The 22,052-nt window shown below is 41.7% G+C and overlaps 1 protein-coding gene across 1 annotated transcript in view; it reads right to left on the bottom strand.

Annotated features, from left to right (window-relative positions):
* eif3eb (eukaryotic translation initiation factor 3, subunit E, b) overlaps positions 1 to 22,052 on the bottom strand; it is a 150,674-nt gene that overhangs the window by 74,070 nt on the left and 54,552 nt on the right. The window contains exon 8 of the mRNA XM_078397625.1: positions 482 to 608. Coding sequence (XP_078253751.1) covers positions 482 to 608 — 127 coding nt within the window. The remainder of the gene's footprint in view (positions 1 to 481; positions 609 to 22,052) is intronic.

The following is a 22,052-nucleotide window of genomic DNA, read 5'->3' on the forward strand; positions in this document are numbered from 1 at the left end:
ACGCAAATTGGAGGAACAGTACCTCATATTTCGCTTGGGCAGCTTACAACCCAGTGGTATGAATATTGATTTCTCTAACTTCAGGTAAACCTTATTTTCCCTCTCTCTGTGTCCCTCCCCCACTCTAGTTCTTTGACGTTTCAATGTCCTCCCGATTAATTTTACTGTTTGAATGCCTTGTTGTCACCTTCCCCTCAGCCAACAGTGAACTATTCTACATTTCCTTGATATCATCTGCTTTCATCTATCATTTTCACACCTTATCCTTCCATTTCTTGAATTTCCATCTCCCCTGACTCTCAGTCTGAAGAAGGGTCTCGATCCAAAGCGTCACCCATTCCTTCGCTCCAGAGATGCTGCCTGTCCCGCTGAGTTACTCCAGCATTATGTGTCTAACTTGAGGATAAAGTAAGATGCTTCCTGACATGGGATATGGAAAAAAAGGAATTCCTTTTGGAGGAATACGGAAATGAGTACTCACTTGCTGGATGACCTTCACTAAATCTTTCAAGACCTGTCTACGTTTTCGGACATCCTTGTTGGTGATCACTGCGGTGGTCAGGTAACGAAGAATGTGTGGACACATAGTTTGAATGGCATTTAGATATCTAAATAATAAAGAGACAAAAGATATGTCAGCTTAAAAGACTGTGCACTTTAAGTACATAAACATGGCAAGAAACAGATGTGGTGACATGCCAAACACTAGAGTTCAAAGCACCCTTAAACGCATGTTCCATTCATGATGATATTCATACTCGCTAGTCATATAAAGTAAAAACTTTACTCATGAAACTCAAGATTTGGTAAAGCTTCATACTACACGGCGATATTGAGTGGTTGCTTCATCCTCTTCTGTTCGTTTGAGTGAGGGAGGATATAGTGAATGAGAGTAGCAGTCATCTCAATAAGAATAAAACCCAAAATAAAATGCTCCGAGGAACTAAAAAACATATCATGGCAAAATCAGTGTTGAGCTAGACCACAGAATGAACTTCCTAAACAGATCTGCCCACCAAGAGGTGAACAGTGGAATGATAGTACATAAAAGGAGCCCATTTCACTCAACACGACTATCCCAACACTTTGGTGGAGCTTTCCTATTACCCTGATTACCTTATACTTTATTAGCATCTTGCTAATGTTTTCTTTTCAATTATTATACAAACTCCCCACTGCAAGCACTGTAGCTGCTTCGATTATCTTTACAAGCGTAACTTTCCAGATCGCCGGTTAGAAATTCTCACCTAATTTCTGGTTCTGGTTAATTTCAATGTGGTTGCCAACCCTTCTATAGTCGAAACCGTTTCTTCTTAACTTCAGTATTTCCATGTACTTTGTGCATGTTTCAGATTTCTCAGAATCTGTAAGATTTTTCTTTGTGAACATTTCCTTTGCGGAGTTCCAGGAATGCAGTACATTTGATAATGTAAGAACCAATTCATAATGCATTCCATGGCAGAATTTGCATAGCTCTGGCATAACTTACAAGATCTCATGTTACGTTTAACCAATGCTATCAAACTGCCATCAGTTTGCTTCTGCCTCATTGTTTATCTAAGTAAGTTTGACCCCGAGTCTTATGATTTCCTTTTCTAACCATCAAAAATTACCTTCCTATTATTATTCCATTCAGATGACCGAGACCTTGAGTCAATGATTTTTCCAGCTCATTTGGTAGACAATCAATTTTAAAAAATCCAAGGAAGAAGCGGTCCATTTTCCTGGTTAAATTATCCATTTGTGTGGCCTTTATTGCTCAAATTAATTTGTCCTTTATTCGTACTGTCTTGGAGGTCAAGGATTTGACTGGACAGAATTATGCAAGGATAGTTTACATCAATCTTCCAAATCATCCCAACATTTCATTTGTACATGCAGTCAAATTCTTAAGCATTGGCAAGGTTAATAGCTGGGATAGTGCGTCCTCCTGATAGCATTCAACACAAGAGAGTGAATTCACAAAACTTAAAAGAACATTCTGCAATCTAGAAACCATTTTCATATGCCTATCTATTGTTCCAAAGCACTCTTTCACCTCTGTCACAGTTTCACGTAGGGTTACTCAAATGATGCAGCAACCAATTGCCACAGTAATCTCCCACAAACAACATAAAAATATTTCATTCATGTTGGTTGAATTATTCCCAGGACATTGAGGACAAAACGTTCCATTGGTTCGTCAAACTTCACCGGAAAGCAGTCTGGATCTCAGTTTAACATCTTGTTTAGAAAGCAGTAGCTTCACTGCTGCAGTAGATCATGCGAGAATTTTTCTTAAAAATGCTGGAGAAGGCATTTAACCCAAAGCATTCAGACATAAGAAAATCATAGCAGACACCTTTGCCAATAGCAAAAAGAAAATCCCCAGGCAATTAAATTATTTGCACACAGAATAGCTTGGTGTGGCAATTGCTCTGCCACAAGACCGCAAGAAACAGCAGAGGATGCATCCCAGTCAAACCAGCCTCCCCACACTGACTCCATCTAGGTTTCATGCTACCTTGGTAATGCAATCAACATAAGCAAGGATTCCCTGCACCCTGGTCATTCCCACATCTCCCACTCCCGTCAGGCAAGAGGACTCAAAAGCTTGAAAGCACGTGGCACCAGACTGAAGAACAGCTTCTTCCTGTCTGTTATCAGTCTCTTGAGTGGCCTCTTGTACATGAATGATGATTTCCCAATCTACCTTGTTGTTACCTTTTCTCTGTAACATTATATTTTGCTCTTTTTCACTACCTACCTACCTTTTGCACTACCTTTTGCACTACTTAAGACAAATGTGGGTCCCTTGAAGACAGAAGCAGGTGAATTTATTATGGGGACAAGGAAATAGCAGACGAGTGGAACAGGTACTTTGGATCTATCTTCACTAAGGAAGACACCAACAATCTCCCAGATAGTGGACAGAGGTCCTAGGATGACGGAGGAATTGAAGGAAATTCACACTAGGCAGGAAATGGTGTTGGGTAGACTGATGGGACTGAAGGCTGATAAATCCCCAGGGCGATAGTCTGCATCCCAGGGTACTTAAGGAGGTGGCTCTGGAAATCGTGGTCGCATTGGTGATCATTTTCCAATGTTCTATAGATTCAGGATCAGTTCCTGTGGATTGGAGGGTAGCTAATGTATCCCACTTTTTAAGAAAGGAGGGAGAGAGAAAACGTGAAATTATAGACCAGTTAGCCTCACATCAGTGTTGGGGAAGATGCTGGAGTTAATTATAAAATAAACTGCGGAACATTAGGATAGCACTAATAGGATCGTTCCGAGTCAGCATGGATTTATGAAGGGGAAATCATGCTTGACTAATCTTCTGGAATTTTATGAGGAGGTAACTAGGAAAATGGACAAGGGAGAGCCAGTGGGTGTAGTGTACCTGGACTTTCAGAAAGCCTTTGATAAGGTCCCACATAGGAGATTAGTGGGCAAGATTAGAGCACATGGTATGGGGGGTAGGGTGCTGACATGGATAGAAAATTGGTTGGCAGACAGGAAGCAAAGAGTGGGGATAAATGGGTCCCTTTCAGAATGGCAAGCAGTGACTAGTGGGGTACCGCAAAGCTCGGTGCTGGGACCGCAGCTTTTTACAATATACATTAATGACTTAGATGAAGGGGTTAAAAGTACCATTAGCAAATTTGCGAATGACACAAAGCTGGGTGGCAGTGTGAACTGTGAGGAGGATGCTATGAGGATGCAGGGTGACTTGGACAGGTTGTGTGACTGGGCAGATGCAGTTTAATGTAGATAAATGTGAGGTTATCCACCTTGGTGGAAAGAACAGGAAGGCAGATTATTATTTGAATGGTGTCAAGTTAGGAAATGGGGAAGAACAAAGAGATCTGAGTGTCCTTGTTCATCAGTCACTTAAAGTTAGTATGCAGGTGCAGCAGACAGTGATGAAAGCTAATGGCATGTTGGCCTTTATGACAAGAGGAGTTGAGTAGAGGGGCAAAGAGGTCCTTCGGCAATTGTACAGGGCCCTCGTGAGACCGCACCTGGAGTACTGTGCGCAGTTTGGGTCTTCAAATTTGAGGAAGGTTATTGAGGAAGGCGTTATTGAGGAAGGCGTGAAGCGTAGTTTCACTCGGTTAATTCCCGGAATGGCGGGACTGTCATATGTTGAAAGGCTGGAGCGACTAGGCTTGTATTCGTTGGTATTTAGAAGGATGAGAGGGGATCTTATTGAAAAATATAAGATTATTAAGGGATTGGACACATTAGAGGCAGGAAACATGTTCACAATGTTGGGGGAGTCCAGAACGAGGGGCTACAGTTTAAGAATAAGGGGTAGGCCATTTAGAACAGAGATGAGGAAAACCTTTTTCACTCAGAGAGTTGTAAATCTGTGGAATTCTCTGCCTCAGAAGGCAGTGGAGGCCAATTCTCTGGATGCTTTTAAGAGAGAACCAGATAGAACTCTTAAAGATAGCGGAGTCAGGGGGTATGGGGAGAAGGCAGGAACGGGGCACAGATTGTGAATAATCAGCCATTATCACATTGAATGGAGGTGCTGGCTCGAAGTGCCAAATGACAATTGTCTATTGTCTACCTAATGTACTCGATTTACCCAGAGAGCATTGAAAGCAAAGTTTTCACTATTTAAATCTACCACATACAGTATTAATTTAATTAAAATGTTCATTGTAAGTTTAGCAAAATTCTTCTCAAACTCAAGACAGACAAACACCTTAGAAAATAGGTGCAAGAGTAAGCCATTTGGCCCTTTGGGCCAGCGCCACCATTCAATATGATCATGGCTGATCATCCAAAATCAGTACCCCATTACGGCTTTTTCCCCACAGTTAAACACAGTTACAGAAACAACTCCATGAGTATATACTGAGTACAGACGTTGGGAGGTTATGTTGCAGTTGGATAAAACGTTGGTGAGGCCGCGTTTACAGTATTGCATTCAGCTCTGGGCACCATGTTATAGGAAAGATGTTGCCAAACTGGAAAGAGTACAGAGAAGATTTACGAGGATTTGCCAGGACTAGTGGTCTGAGCTATTTGGAGAGGTAATTCTTGGAGTGCAGGAGGATGAGGTGATCCTATAGAGACACGTAAAATTATGAGAGGAATAGATTGGGTAGATGCCCAGAGTCTCTTGCCCAGAGTGGGTGAATTGAGGACCAGAGGACATAAGTTTAAGATGAAGGGGAAAAGATCTAATAGGAATATAAGGCATAACTTTACACACTGGTGGTGGTGGATGTATGGAACGAGATGCCAGAGGAAGTACTTGAGTCAGGGGCAAACTGTGGAAGAAAAATTAATATCCTTCCTTACTTAATTTTGATTGGAATCGAACAAGATAACAAAAGGGTGCTTGGATATGACAATTGGCATCTCTCGTTGACCAGGTGCAGAAGAGGATCGTGGGAATCGGCAAATTAAGATTAGACGTATTACCTCTTTTGTCTGGGAATGTGTTGAAAGATGGATGGTAAATGTAAACATGAAATAGTGGAGGAGATAACGAAGCTTGTCTACACTCCTGTGAGATGTTACAGTAGACCACCCACGCCCCCAACTGCTAGTGGCATAGAAATGTTACTGTAAATGGGGGGCTTTTGATTGGCTCAGAGAGGGGGATGGTGGTGCAGCCCGCCTAAAAGGTGAGATAGAATAATGCCAAGATGCCCTTGCATTGTGTTTGACTTGTATTAACCATTTGTTGTTGAATAAGATTAACATAAACAAGAAGTATGTTATGACTAATGAAATAATTGGTACCCATGTAGTTGATAGAATATTTTCATATAGTTGTATCTAACTAAAAACAAAAGTTGTTTACTGCACAGTATAACCAAAGATACTAGAGGAGGAAGATGGACTACTCGACTCTAAAAACCGTAGTAGGTCATGGGTAAATTTCAGCGCCATTTTAGTATGCAGATTCGCTGGAATCGTCTTGGCATCTCTAAGCACAGCTCACTGTTCTGCTGTAAATTGTTCAAATCGCCAAAGCAAACGACCCAACCTGTCTTCAAGTTCCCCAAGACCAAAAAAGGTGAGAAAATATAATTTTCTGTCGTTTATATATTATTAAACTATTATTTTCACTTGGTGAGGATGTTTGCTCCCCCCTCCCCAATTCAGGATACCTGGCTATGCAAATGACTTATAGTAACAACAATTTAAAAGAATATAAAGTATGCATAACTTAATAAAAAATCCTTGTAATAGTAAAGTTATCAATTTTTCCACTGCTGTACATTTTTGGTTTTGTTCTTAGGCATGCATGATAATGTCTCAGGTCCAAAAGAGGATAGAAAGAAAATGCTAAAAAGGGTCTAGGTAGGAAGATTTTAAAAAGTTTTTCTACGTTTAAGGTAAATTGACATATTAGAGGAAAAATGCATCTTCGATATACAGGTCTCTCCCCACCCTGAAAACAATTGCATGAAGTGATATATAATCCATTCTGCCATTTGGAGGGGAGGGGAGGGAGAGAGGGGGGTAGAGGGAGAGGGGGGGACGGGGCAGTGGGGAACAGTGGGGGTTGGGAGGAAGGGGACAGTGGGGGGCAGGAGAGAGAGGGGGTGGGGAGCAGGGGAGAATGGGGGTGGGAGGAGGAGGGAGGTGGGGGTCAGGAGAGGGGGAATAGGGGTGGGGGGAATGGGGGTGGGGCGGGGGAGGGACAAGTGGGGGGGTAGGAGGGATGGAGTGGGTCAGTGGGGGGAGGAGGGGGGGGATAAGGGGGATTGAGTGGGGGGGGTTGAGGATGCTACACCAATACAGGAGAGGCTTTGAGTCCAGGGCTCACTCAGTCACGACACCCTCTCCCCTTCCCTGTTCACCCTCTACGAGGAATGGGCCCAACGGGTCCACTTGGTCTGGTCTTTATTAAAACAAGGAGTATTGGTGAAAACGCAAAGTCTGTGTAATACTCCTATTCTGCCAATCCCGAAAATGGAAAGACGTAATGAATGGCGTTTTGTTCAAGACTTGAGAGCTATCAACAGAATGGTGATCCCTTTTGCTCCTTTAGTAACTGACACCAATAATATTTTGTCATCTATACCGGCGGAAACTGACACATTTACCTATGTTCGGCCTTTTTCTCCATATCCCTGCATATAGACAGCCAGTTCCTGTTTGCCTTTACCTACAAGGATCAACAATACACCTGGACTAGGCTACTTTAGGGGTATACTGAAAGCCTGGCCGTATATGCAGCAGCAGTGGAAAACGATCTTGAGGAATGTCAATTATCAGAGAGGTCTACTTTGATCGAGTATGTTGATGACCTTTTGGTAGCCTCTGTGACAGGTCCTGATTGTAAAGAAGACTCAATTAAATGGCTGCAACATTTGGCAGAAAGAGGGCATAAAGTATCCCTGGGAAAATTACAGTTCTGCCAGCCTAGAGTACAGTATCTGAGATTCCAGCTGCAGGAAGGCAGAAGGAGACTTGGAAAAGATAGAATAAAGGCAATAGAGAACATCCCAGTCCCGAAGACGAAGAAGGACATTCTCTCCTTCTTAGGCATGATGGGTTACTGCAGACAATGGATCCATGACTACATGGAACTAGATGCAGCATTGCATTCAGCCACCTTGCAGACTGGGCCCTCCAGTGTAGTATGGACTGCAGAAAGAGACCAGGCATTTAGAAATCCAAAGAACGCTATGGTTACTGCTCCGGCACTGGGATTGCCACATTATAAAAACCCCTTTCAACTTTATGTAAATGAATCAAAGGGGTTTGCAACCGGGGTCCTGGCTCAAGAACATGGAGGGGGAAAAAAGACTGGTATCCTATTATTCCGTGGTTTTACCAACTGTAGTAAATGGCATGCCAGCCTGCTTGCGGGCTGCAGCAGCAACAGCTATGATGATAGAGAAATCAATCCCTATCGTTCTTGATCACCCGTGTGTAGTGACTGTTCCTCAAGCCGTGATGTTATTATTGAACTCTGCAGCTACACAGCATTTCACAGCCGCTAGAAGAACAGGATAAGTTATCCTTTTATCACATCCGAACTATACTGATCAGTGATCACCTGCTATAAACCAGGCTACTTTTGTACCACTGCCAGAAGTAGGATGCGACCATGATTGTCTATTGCTTGTAGAAGCCACTGCCACTCCCCAGCTGGACTTAGAGTCATCCGATTGATAATCCTGATCTGGTCCTATTTACTGATGACTCTTCACACCAACCTAGCGATGACAGATTATTAGCAGGATATGCAGTGGTCACACCACACGAAGTGCTGGAGGCATATGCTTTACCATCCAGAACGTCTGCTCAGGAGCTGAGCTGTATGCCCTGACTCGTGCCTGCATATTGGCAAAAGATAAAAGTGCTAATATCTACACCAATTCTCGTTATGTGTTTGGGGTTGTACATGACTTTGGGCAGTTATGGAAAAATAGAGGATTCATCACATCAACAGGAAAGACTATTAAGCATGATAAACTGGTCTTAAATTTATTGGTTGCTATTCAATTGCTACGGCAAAGGGCAGTTATTAAATGCGAGGCTCATGCATCATCAGATGATGATGTATTAAAGGAAAACAGATCAGCTGATTATATAGCTAAACACATTGCTCTCAGGCAAACCCCACAATTACAAGCGGCTAAAATTAAGTCTGCAGCACAAGGAATGTAACCCAGTTAAAGGATGCCCAGAGCCGAGCTCCAGAATTCCTGGTACAAAGCAGGGTGTTATCAAGACCCCATTGTCTGGGTCCACCCTGATGGTCGGTTAGTTTGCCCCAGGAGCTTATTTTTGCCCCTGTCTCGCCTAGCTCATGGACAGGCTCACATGGGAAAAGGGGGAATAGCACACGCATTGTCCCAATGGTATGCACCAGGTATATCAGTCATAACTGATAAAGTTGCAAGAACATGTCTGGTGTGTCAGCAAAATGATAGGCGGAAGACACCTGCAAAATTTGATCACCTACCACAACCTGAAATGCCTTTTGAGAATTTGCAAATTGATTTTGTACATATGCCTGCAGCAAAGGGTTTTAAGTACATTCTGGTCATAGTTGATATGTTTTCCAGATGGGTGGAAGCACAGCCCACAAGGAGGGATGATGCAAGGACGGTAGTCTATATTTTAATGAAAGAAATAATACCAAGATTTGGGATTTCCATGGAAATAAACAGTGACAGAACTCATTTCACCAGTAAATTAGTTCATAACCTGTCAAAGGCTCTTGGGTTCCAGTGGAAATTACACATATCATATCAACCACAGTCCTCAGGGATGGTAGAAAGAGTAAATGGAGAGATAAAAGCTACTCTGGCCAAAGTATGCCAGCAAAATAGGTTGTTGTGGCCAGACGCCATGCCCATAGTGATGTATGCCCTGAGAAATCAGAAAACTAGAACCACGGGCCTAACACCTCAGGAGATTTCGATGGGGCGACCTATGACACCAGGAACCCGACCGCCGATGACTCCTGAGAAGCTAGCCCTGATATGGAATGATGAAAAATCCTAAAGATATGCTCAAGCCATGTGTGAAACAGTTGGTAAAATCTATGAGAAAGTTAAGCAGGCACAGTGTGATCAGGAGTGATAAAAATAGTGTCAAAATGTGGACATATTCCTTATTAACTATCTTTGTAGTTTTAAATACATGCTAACATCATGTTGGAACGGAGAGGACATGAGAGCGGAGTGAGGCATCTAATTACGGGAAACAGGATGAAGGTAGAAGTTGGAGTATGAAATTCAACTAACAACTTTCACACAGAAAACAGTGAACTCGCAGCTGTAAGTAAAACAAGCTTCCTTATCTGATTAGAATGTTGGGGTTTTTGCCAATATCCCGATGCACACTGAAGGAGGTATCCTTTTGCAAGCTCAAGGACGAGTTTCAACCAAAATTATAAACGGACATGTATGCCTCCAATTTTGCAACTGATGAATGAGAGAAAATATTAACATCCTTTCTTACTATAGGTGTTGATCATAAAGATCAACAAGGAGGGAACTGTGGAAGAAAAATTAATATCCTTCCTTACTTAATTTTGATTGGAATTGAACAAGGTAACGTAAGGGTGCTTGGATGTGACAATTGGCATCTCTCGTTGACCAGGTGCAGAAGAGGTTCGTGGGAATCGGCAAATTAAGATTAGACGTATTACCTCTTTTGTCTGGGAATGTGTTGAAAGGTGGATGGTAAATGTAAACATGAAATAGTGGAGGAGATAACGAAGCTTGTCTACACTCCTGTGAGATGTTACAGTAGACCACCCACGCCCCCAACCGCTAGTGGCATAGAAATGTTACTGTAAATGGGGGGCTTTTGATTGGCTCAGAGAGGGGGATGGTGGTGCAGCCTGCCTAAAAGGTGAGATAGAATAATGCCAAGATGCACTTGCATTGTGTTTGACTTGTATAAACCATTTGTTGTTGAATAAGATTAACATAAACAAGAAGTATGTTATGACTAATGAAATAATTGGTACCCATGTAGTTGATAGAATATTTTCATATAGTTGTACCTAACAAAAAACAAAAGCTGTTTGCTGCACAGTGTAACTGTCAGCTAATTCTGCTGTGAAGTCAGGGAACTGGTGAGCAGTTTACTGCCGCCATCTCTCCATATTATGCAATAAAATCTCAAAGCAAATCTGTAAAGTTTCCGCTTTTCATTTTCCACACCCGGGGGACACTCCGAGCAGGAGGGAGATGCTCTCCCCGCTATCGCCCGGGCCCTGCACGCCCCCGCCCTATCCTCTCCAGTAGTCCGGGCTCGGCCACGCCACAGTAAAAACGGCGCAAATTACCCCTCGTGTTGGGGGTAGTTGGGGAACCAGGGGTGGTTTTGATGGGCATATGCAAGAAAATGGATTGCAGGGAACTGTGGGTAGGAATGGAATTGAAGGGATTGCTCCTGACATACTCAATAGGCTGCGGCCACCTTCTATAAACTGAGAAAGTACAAAAATATACCTTATGTGCCAATCTTTCTCCATTCACTTACCTATATACCTTGTGTAGAAACAAGGAACTGCAGATTCTGGTTTACAAAAAGGGGGTGGCACAGTGGTGCAGCAGTAGAGTTGCTGCCTTGCAGCATCAGAGACCTGGGTTCAATCCTGACTACAGCAGCCTTCTGAACGGAGGTTGTGTGTTCTCCCCTTGACCTGCGTGGGTTTCCTCCGGGAGGTCCGGTTTCCTCCCACATTCCAACGACAACTAGGTTTGTAAACTAATTGACTCGGTGAAATTGTAAATTGTCCCCAGTGTGTGCAGGATAGTGTTAATGTACGGGAATCGCTGATTGACGCAGACCCAGTGGGCCAGTGGGCCAAAGGGCCTGTTTGGTGCTGGAGTAACTCAGGCAATATCGCTGGACAACATGGATAGATGACGTTTTGGGTCAGGGGCCTTCTTCAGGCTGATTGTGGTGGGGTGGGGTACTAAAGCTGGAAGAGAGGAAGGACGGAACAAAGCTTAGCAAGTGATAGGTGGACACAAGTGAGGGAGCTTTTTTTTAATAGATGGACAAAGTATAGAGATGAAAAGGCCAAATGTGTGAGATAGGGATAGAAGAATTGTGAGTCTAGATGGATTTTACTTTGGGGGGGATGATGTGGACCTAGAGGATTGAGGTGTGAGGGATGGTGTAGGGGTGGGTAGGATTCACACTTATTTCTTCCCTCCCCTTCCAACTACATTCCTTCCTCTGACTTCACAATTTGCAACTCTGCTTTCCTTATCTCACACCCTTGTTTTTTAATCTCTGGCCTTTGTCTAACCTACCTGCCTATAACTTCCCCCCACCTGTATCCACGTATCACTTGCCAGGCTTTGTAAGCCACTCCTCTCTTTCAGCATTCTTTCTCCACCCTACCACCATCAGTCTGAAGAAGGATCCCAATAAAAACATCACCTATCCATGTTCTCCAGTGATGCTGCCTGAACTGCTAAGTTACTCCAGCACGTTGTCTCTTAAAAAAAACTATACACACCTTCAACCTTCTTATACCTTACTGTCCTACTTATTTTTTTGGCCACCTAGCATATTTAGCAACCAGAGCTTTCAGGTGTATAAACTGTGAAACGTTGAGGCCCCAGCATCAATCATGTGGTTCAATACTTAGTACATCTGCCAACCAAAAATTTTATTAAATCTATTTATGCCTATTCGTTTTCCCGTTTGTCAGCCAATGTCCAATCCAAACCAATGTTACCTCCCACACTTTGAGGTACAGTATGTTATCAAACATGTTCCAAGATCTTAGATTACATCCACCAGTCTCTTTTATCCAGAGTATATAACTTGTCCAAAGAACTCCAATAAATTGGTGAACCATGGTTTTCCTTTCCCATGTTGATTTTGCCTGTTGACCTAATTATAATATCTTTAATAATAGCTTCTAACATTTTCCCTATGTCAGATGTTAGGCTCGTGGAACTGCAGTTTCCTGCTTTCCTCCTTCAAATGAAATAATTATAATGCTATTTTCCAATCCAATAGAGCCGTCCCATAAGCTAGGCATCTACGGAAAGTTAAAACCAATGCATCACCAATCTCACTTGCCAGTTGCTTTGGATCGTAGGATGAAGTCCACCATGACATGGAGACTTATCAGCTCACAGCTGCACCAATTTACTCCGTACCACTTCCTTCAAATCACAATTTTCCCCAGAGTTCTTCCCTCCTTTCAATGTACAATTTATAACTATTTCTTAGATGCTACTTGACAAGCATTATTTCTCTTTTCCAGATTTTTCCCCCTTCCCTCCCTCCTCCCTCCCCCCTTCCCTCCCTCCCTCCCCCTTTCCTCCCTCCTCCCTCACCCCCTCCCTCCCCCCCTCCCGGTTACAATGGAAACCCTACGAGGACGGGCCCAGTTTGGCCTAGTTTTACTCTAAAATTCAAATAAAGAGACCATAAATTTTACTTAATAGGTCATATTCATCCAAGCTGACAGCAACTACAAACCAGTAGTTCTGATATTTTCCTGACTTTTATAAACTATTAAATGCTAAAAAAGCAAGTTACCTCATGTAAAACATCATAATCACAAAAAAACAGATGTGTCATCACCCTTGTACATTCAATCAGTCTAAACACAAGCCGCACTCGGATTTAATTCCCTTTTCAAAAAAATAAAACTTTGCAACTCCTTCACGAGCCTAGCGTGAAGACATTTAATTCAACATCAGAACTGGAGCCAGTGGAAACTTGTACTGATCTATGTGCTGGTTACAGTCATGAAACTGAGCTATTGAACACTCTAGAGTCAGATGGTACTTACCTCAAGCTTGGCAATTACCCCATTTGCGTTCATCTACTATCCAATTTAACAACTCATCAAACAGTGCCAAAGTCATTTAAAAATCCAAAAAGAAATATCTGCCACTACCCCAAGGGTTGTTAGAAAAAATAATTTGCTGGGTTATAGGAAAAGGTGTTTATTGGAGTTGGTTGTTTGGCGAGGGGGGTTGTCAGCATCATAAACAAGACTGACCTCATGAGCAGCAATGAAGTTAACGTTTGCCTCCTGAGCAGTAAAATCCATATGAGAGGCATGCATGTAGATTAACAGCCAGCACATTATTGACATGAAACTGGCTCTGCCTGCTTATCTGTGAAGAAAATGTCCCTGCCTGCATTATCCCTTGATCTGATTACTTCATTACTTTCTGGCTGCTCTCATTCTCCAGACCACAAACTCTGCTGTTTGTAAGCCAACTCATACCATCCTTTTCACCCATCCATGGTGACTGATAATGGTTCTTGCCCAACCGTGGGTTTTGAATTTATCATCCCTGTGTTCAGATGATTGGTGACCTTGACTCCTATCCTTCCTCAACTATTTGATAACCCTCTGTTCTTCTCCCGATGCTTGCACAGCCTTCCCTTAATATATAAATACGATTTGTCTTAACGACTCACTGAAGTAGCAAAATGGAGACACAGGAACTGCAGATGCTGGAATCTTGATCAAAACTCAGTGCAGGAGGAACTCAGTAGGCCAGGCAGCTACAGAAGGAATGGAATGCCTATATCCACCTATCACCTGCCAACCTTTGTTTCGCCTGCACTTCTTTGAGCTTTCTCATTCCCCCCTCCCCAAACTACAATTAATCTGAAGAAGGTCCCGACCCAAAATGTAGCCTACCCATTGCCTCCACAGATGCTGCCTGACCTGCTGAGTTGCTCCAGAACTTCATGTTTCACTGAAGTAGCAACTTTGATAAAGTCATTTTACTACAATCGGTAGTACATCGATACTCCTTGATGCAATGTCAATTCTATCAAATATTTGATTATTTTGAAGATCTTTATTAGTTTACTACTCAACCTCCTCTCTGCAAGATTATTCTTTGCTGAAAGCAATACCCTTTCCATTGGGATCCAGTGCATCTACATCATTTTTGTAATATGGACTCCAGATTGATAGAAAACTAAGAATACTGAGGTATTCCGTCATCAGAAGTAGATGTCAAAATTAACAACATCCAGGAAGGTATGAACATTTCACAGACTGCATCAAACATACATTTCCACACAGGCCACAAATTGCTGGCGTAACTTTACGGGTCAGGCAGCTTCCTGGAGAACATGGAAACGTGACGTTTTGGGTCAGGACTCTTCTTCAGACTTCTACATATCATTCATTTCTATATAATGGAGCAAACAAGAGCTTTGCAAATTAAGCAGCAAAAGTCCATTGGTTTTTCACTGAACGAAAAGCAAATAAATTTGGTCACAGGTATGACCTTACATTGACAATAAATAAACAAGCAGTACCAACAGAGCTCCAGAGGTTCTACAGCACTAACTTCCATTTCAATAAATGCCTTTAACTCCAGAGCATCCCAAGGTGCAAATATCTGGCTCTCAAACAATTCACTCTGGAACAGTTCAAACCAGATTAATCACCTTCATCCCTTCTATCTCAACCAACCCTGTCACCTTCTATAATCGTAAAGACACCAAAAAAAAAGCTACAGTCTTAAAAGAGGAAAGCATACCCAAATGCAGTGGAGACAGCCCTTGTATGAACCAATAACAGAAGACACAAATGGTGATTGCTTGTGCAGCAACCCATTGAAAAGAATAATGGAAATAAAAATATCACAAAGTATACAATTCAAACGCTCACTCAAAACATACAAGTTGACAACATTTTCACAGCCCAATATTTTTTGGTGTAATAACATGTAAAGCTAGAAAGTGAAAATAGATAGTCATGCAGCATGGCAAACAGGCTCTTCGCCCAAACCTGCCCACACCAACCAACATGTCCCATCTACACTCGTCCTACCAGCCTGCGTTTGGCCCATATCCCTCTAAACCTGTTCTATCCATGTACCCATTTAAATGTTTCTTAAATGTTGCGATAGTACCTGCCTCAACTATTGAAACTTTCCTTTGGCAGCTTGTTCATCACACCTACCACACTTTGTGTAAAAAAATTACCCCTTGGATTCCTATTAAATATTTTCCCACTCACCATAAGCCGATGTTCTCTGGCTCTCTAGTCCCCTACTCTGGGCACAAGACTGTGTGCATTTTCCCGACCTACACCTCTCATGAATTTGTACACCCCAATAATATCACCCCTCATGCTCCAAGGAATAGAGTCTAGCCTGCTCAACTTCTTCCTACAGCTCAGGCCATCAGGTTCTGGCAACATCTTCGTAAATCTGCTCTGCACTATTTCCAGCTTGACAACATGGTGTCCAAAACCTAACACAATACTCTAAATGTCACCTCACCAACGTCTTATATAACTGCAACATGACCTCCCAACATCTCTACTTAATTCTCTGATGAAAAGCCTTTTTGACCACCCTGATGACAACCACAAATGCAGACAGTTGTAATTTAATAAAGATGCATTAGGTAAATGACAGCTGACTTTTCCACTGCTCTCTCCGGGGTCAAAATGGAGCAATGTTATCCAACATGCATAAAATAAATTAAATTGTCTCTCAAAATGTGCAACAGACTTGTAATTAAGTATATTTTCTGAGTGGTTACATCTCAATAGTTCTAAACATGTGAACAAAGAGTTGAATAAATGCACAGCACAGTTGCATACACCACCTGCCCAACTTGTCAAACGTGAGCTTCCATAAATCTTGGCACAACTCCAGCACTCTTGAAACTAATTAGTTAAAAGTTTTTTCAAAAATTCTCCTTTATCATTTATTTTATTTTATTTTGACTTAAAATACCTAACAAAGTCTAAGACAAAACTGTAATAATGGAGATTTTACAACTACAAGATTTCCTAAACTATAAATTTGATTTATGCTTAAACTAAACTAAACTAAATACTGAGAACATTCTTACTTAAGATCAGGTCTTTCTGCAGAAATGAGATAACATAAAACAGTACAGCACAAGACAAGACCCTTCACTTCATAATGTCTGTGCCGAACATGATGCCTACTTAACCGAATCCGTTCTGCGTTCATGCTCTCCACATCCCTCTATTCCCTGCATATGCCCATTTAAAAGCCTCTTAAATTGCATTATTGTATTTGCTTCTACCACCACCCCTGGCAGCACATTCCTGGCATCAACCACTCTGCATGCAATAACCTTTCCCATGCATCTTCTTTTCTTCTCTGACATTATAGCCATATCATACCTGACATTTCCACCCTGGGAAAAAGTTTCTCTCGATCATATCTATTCGTCTTAGAATTTGAGAAACTTTTATCAGGTCACCCCTCTGTCTCTGATGTTCCAAAGAAAACAATGCAAGTTTGTCCAACCTCCCCTTACAGCTTATAATGTTAGATGTTAAAATATATTTCTATTAAATGCTGACACTTGCATTGTGCAAGAACACGCTAGAGTTATATTCTTAGACAGTTGCCATGACTTAAAAGCTGGATGTTATGAGTGTTATTATTTGCTGGTCGAAGATTTGAACTGGGACTGAGGATTTACATGAGGTTTGTGATATTTATCTGGGGCAAGTGAGGTTTCCTCAGTGGTCTCTTTTGCTAAATACATTCTGAATGAGATAGGTCGGTCAGTCTGTCTGTCTATCTATCTGATCTTGTTTGTCCTGTTGTGTTTGTTTGTCCCATTGTGCGTGCATTTCTTGTGCACTTTTTTCTTCCGTTTCATCTTATATTTTTTAAAGTTAGAGAGATTTTAAAGTTTAAAAATTACCTTATTAAACTGATTGCTTGCCATGTTCAGCGTGTGACATTACAATGGGAGAGATAGACATCACAAGGTGAGCTAGTCAACTGGATTCAAAATTGACTGAGGAGGAGTCAAAGGGTAGTTGTGGAGGGTTGTTTTTCTGATTGGGGGCCTGTGACAAGTGGAGTGCCGCAGCAACCAGTGCTGGGTCCACCACTGTTTATTATATACATTGACGATTTGGCTGACAGTGCAGTCAACATTGTCTGTAAATTTTTCGATGACACCAAAATTGATGGCAGTGAGAAAAGATATCTAAGTTTACAACAAGATTGAGATTAATCGGAAAGGTGGGCCGAGGATTGATAACACTGAATCATTAACACTAACACTGACAATTGCGAGTCATAAAGCCTTATAGCCGGGAAACAGGCCCTTCGGCCCAACTTGCCCACACCGGCCAACATGTCCCATTTACACTAGTCCCAGTGGCACACATCCTTCTAAACCTGTCCTATCCATGTCTTAAACGTCACGATAGTACTCTTCTCAATTACCTCCTCCAGCAGCTCACCACCCTTTGTGCGAAAAAATTACCCCTCAGGTTCCTGTTAAATCTCTCCCTCTCCCCCACCTTAAACCCATGTCTACTAATTCTCGAATCCCCTACTCTGGACAATAGACTGTTCATCTACCTAATCTATTCCTTGCATGATTTTGTAAACCTCTGAAAGATCACCCCTCAACCTCCTGCACTTGATCAATATGCCTTTTTGACCATCCTATCTACCTGTCATGCTACTTTCAACAAACTGTGTACCTGTACTCCAAGATCCTACAACACTCCCCAGACCCCAACCGTTCACTGTGCAGGTTCTGCCCATGTTAGTGCTCCCAAAATGCAACATTTCACATTTCGCTGTATTAAATTCCATCAACCATTCCTCAGCCCACCTGCCCAACTGAACAAGAAACTGCTGCAATTCTTGACAACGATCTTCACTATCTACAATATCACCTACTTTTGTGAGGCGTTGAACATTGGTATATCAGACCACAGAAGGTTGCACAGCGAATGTTAGAGCCCGAGTAGTATTGCAGAACAGAGAGATATTGGAGAGCAACTACATGGTCTGTAGAAGTGGCAAGTCAGGTGGACAGTGTGATGGCATTTGACATGCTCGTCTTCATTGAGAAGGGTATTGAGTACAAAAGTTGGCACATCATAATGCAGCTGTACAAACTACACGGTGTGCTGTTCGCTGTTCTGGTCATCAGCTATCGGAAGGAAGTCATTAAGTTGGAAAGGGTAGAGAAGAGATTCATCAGAATGTTATCTAGGCTTGTGTGCTTGAATTATTGGGAGAGGTTGGTTAGGCTAGGAGGTGACTTTATTGAGTACAAGATCATGAGGGGAATGGATAAAGTGAACACTCAGCCTTCTTGCAGGGTAGAGAATTCCAAAACAGGTGGGAACAGGCTTAAGATGGGAGAGATTTTAAAGCAACTTCAGGGACAACATTGTCACTCAGAGGGTAGTCTATATCTGGAATGAGCTGCCAGAGGAAGCTATACGAGCAGATATAATTAACGAATGCTATCATCAAGGGAAATGCCTTCCAAATATCAATAATGCAATGATAAAAGCATTACACCCCTAGTTCTTTTAACACTTGCATTAAAGACACACCGTCATCTCCCGACCCATCTCACGATCAAAATAACTTCTTGATCAAATCTTCTTTTAAATCATTTTGCTCCAAAAATATTTTCACTAAACTGCTTCACACACACACACACACACATACAGCTTTACTTTACTAAATCTATTCCTTTGAAAGAATAGTCTAGGATATTTTGGAAAATGAGCTCGCTGCCTTCATACAAATGTTACATTACCAACATAACAGTGGTAATCTTGGACCCTACAACTCAATTAACACAACAATACTAATTTCCTCAATCAGGAGCAAAATCATTTTGACTTCAATTAATCCTACTTTCAATACTACTGTACAGTAACATTTTGAATGCCACAAGCTAAATAGGCAACAGAATTAGAAGATGAAACAGAACTCCTCTTAACAAAATGCAGATAAGATAAGCAAGCAAAATTCTCAAGATCAACACTCAATGGAACCGGGAACAATTAAGAATCAGTGACACACACTCAAGGGCAAATTAGAAAAGCATACAATAGTCAAAACATCTTGTAATTTTAAACAGAATTCATATACGCCATACACTGCAATAGATGTGTGGTACTCATGTGGTCTGTATTAGAAGCTTCCCGTATGTCCGTGATAGAATGCAGACCAAAGACTAACACGAGTCCTTTGGGCAGATTCATTAGCTGTGCGCACACATTCGCACTGCTTGTAGATGAACAATTAATTTAGAACTGCACACGTTCTAAACCCCAATGATTTCGATTCCTGCCTGTCTAGAAATCGGCAGACAGCTTGCAGGCTGCTCAATTTGTTCATTTTCACGTGTTTAAAAATGAATTTGTCTAATCTTTCAAATAGGAAGCTGGTTTATGTTCAAAGTTGTAAAATATTTTACAACCCCTCCCGTATCAAGTGAAATTTATCTATTGCATCTGCTTGCAGGAAAAGGTCCATAAAATGCATCAGTACAGCTGGTTTTGCTAATAGTCTACATGTTTGTGGTCATGATTGAATAATCTTCCAATATATCAGTGTTTACACTTAGTTTTATCTCTGAAGTCATTTAAAATTTTAAAGCCTTACCAACTTCAGCAATCTCTGTGCTGCACATCTAAAGAACATCAGAAATTGAATCAGAACTTCAACCCCTCATACTGCCCTTGTTGAATATCTCAATGTCACTTTTCTGCACCAACACCATATCCTTCGAATTCCTTTATGATCCAGATCCTTTATGATCCATCAATTAAGATCCTTTATGATCCATCAATCTCTTCAATAAAATGAGCATTCACAGCCTTCTTGGGTAAAAAAATTACAATCATTCACATCTTCCCTCATCCTGATCCACATTCCTTATTTTGAGGGCTGCCATCCCTACTTCTGGATACTCAAGCTAAGGAAAACATTAGCTCCTATCAAACGTAAGAATTTTGCACATTTCAATGAGATCGCTTCGCATTTGTCTAGCCCAAGAGATGACAAGCCTTTTCATATGACAATTCTATGTATTAGTCTGGCAAACCTTTGGTGCACTTGCTCAAGTGTAATCTTCCTTAAGTAGGAAGTCTATACCGATAAACAATATTCTAGGTGTGGTCCATTAACCTTCCCATTGCTTGCTGCAGTTGAATATCAAATATTCATGCACAAGGACAACAAGGTCTCTCTGTGAACCTTTCTCATTGTTGTAATTCTCATTATTTCAAAAATACTCTGCCTCCCTATATTTTTCAACCAAAATAGATAACCTCACATTTTTCCATATTATGTTCCATCTTCTACTCCTTGGGCATTAATTTAACGTCTTTATCTCCATCAACCTTTCCGCAACATTTTCATAGTCTACACTGCCATTTAGCTGTGTGTCAATGGCAAACATGAATACATTATTCTCAGTTCCTTCATCCAAAAAACAGTTATAGATCACCAACGGCTGAGGCTTCAATACCATTTGCTGCTGCATCCCATCAGACATAGCCTTGGAACCCAGCAATCACTGTTTTAATTTGACTATGTTTTATTTGGTGTGTTAACCCCAGGACTAAACATCCTGATTTTATTTTGTAATCTCTGTAGTGATGCTTTATTAAAGACCTTCTGAAAGTCCAAATACATCACCAGGGTGGCACAGCGGTCGAGTTGCTGCCTGACAGCGCTTACAATGCTGGAGACCTGGGTTTGATCCTGACTACGGGTGCCGTCTGTACGAAGTTTGTACATTCTCCCCGTGACCTGCATGGGTTTTCTCTGACATCTTCAGTTTCCTCCCACACTCCAAAGACGTGCAGGTTTGCAGGTTACTTGGCTTGGTGCATGTGTAAATTGTCCCTAGAGTGTGTAGGATAGTGTTAATGTGTGGGGATCGCTGGTAAGCATGGACTCGGTGGGCCGAAGGGCCTGTTTCCACACTGTATCTTTAAACTGAACAAATCACATTAATTGATTCTAACTCATTTATTCTGATAATTACTATCCAAATAAAAAGAACACATTTGTCAAACATGATTTCCCTTTCATAAATCCATTCTGTTAATAACCATGATTTTCTTCATTACTGCCTTTTCGTTTTGCTTTCATTGTTTTAGGCCATGACTAAAATGTAATGTCCTTTGTATATCTAGCATATAGAAACATAGAAAATAGGTGCAGGAGGAGGTCATTTGGCCCATCGAGCCAGCACTGCCATTCATTTGGATCATGGCTGATCATCCATAATCAGTAACCCGTGCCTGCCTTCTCCCCACATCCCTTGATTCCGCTTGCCCCTAGTGCTGTCTAACTCTCTTTTAAATTCATCCAGTGAATTGGCCTCTACAGCCTTCTGTGGCAGAGAATTCCACAAATTCACAACTCTCTGGGTGAAAAAGTTTTTTCTCATCTTAGTTTTAAATGGCCTCCCTTTTATTCTTAGACTGTGGCCCCTGGTTCTAGACTCACCCAACATTGGGAACATTTTTCCTGCATCTAGCTTGTCCAGTCCTTTTATAATTTTATACATTTCTATAAGATCCCCTCTCATCCTTCTAAATTCCAGTGAATACAAGCCCAGTCTTTCCTCATATGACTGTCCCGCCATCCCGGGGATTACCCTCGTGAACCTACACTGCACTGCCTCATTAGCAAGGATGTCCTTCCTCAAATTAGGAGACCAAAACTGCACAAAATACTCCAGATGTGGTCTCACCAGGGCCCTGTACAACTGCAGAAGGACCTCTTTACCCCTAAACTCAAATCCTCCCGTTCTGAAGGCCAACATGCCATTAGTTTTCT

The sequence above is a fragment of the Rhinoraja longicauda genome, chromosome 4 (genome assembly GCF_053455715.1).
Source record: "Rhinoraja longicauda isolate Sanriku21f chromosome 4, sRhiLon1.1, whole genome shotgun sequence".
Classification (NCBI taxonomy): domain Eukaryota; kingdom Metazoa; phylum Chordata; class Chondrichthyes; order Rajiformes; family Arhynchobatidae; genus Rhinoraja; species Rhinoraja longicauda.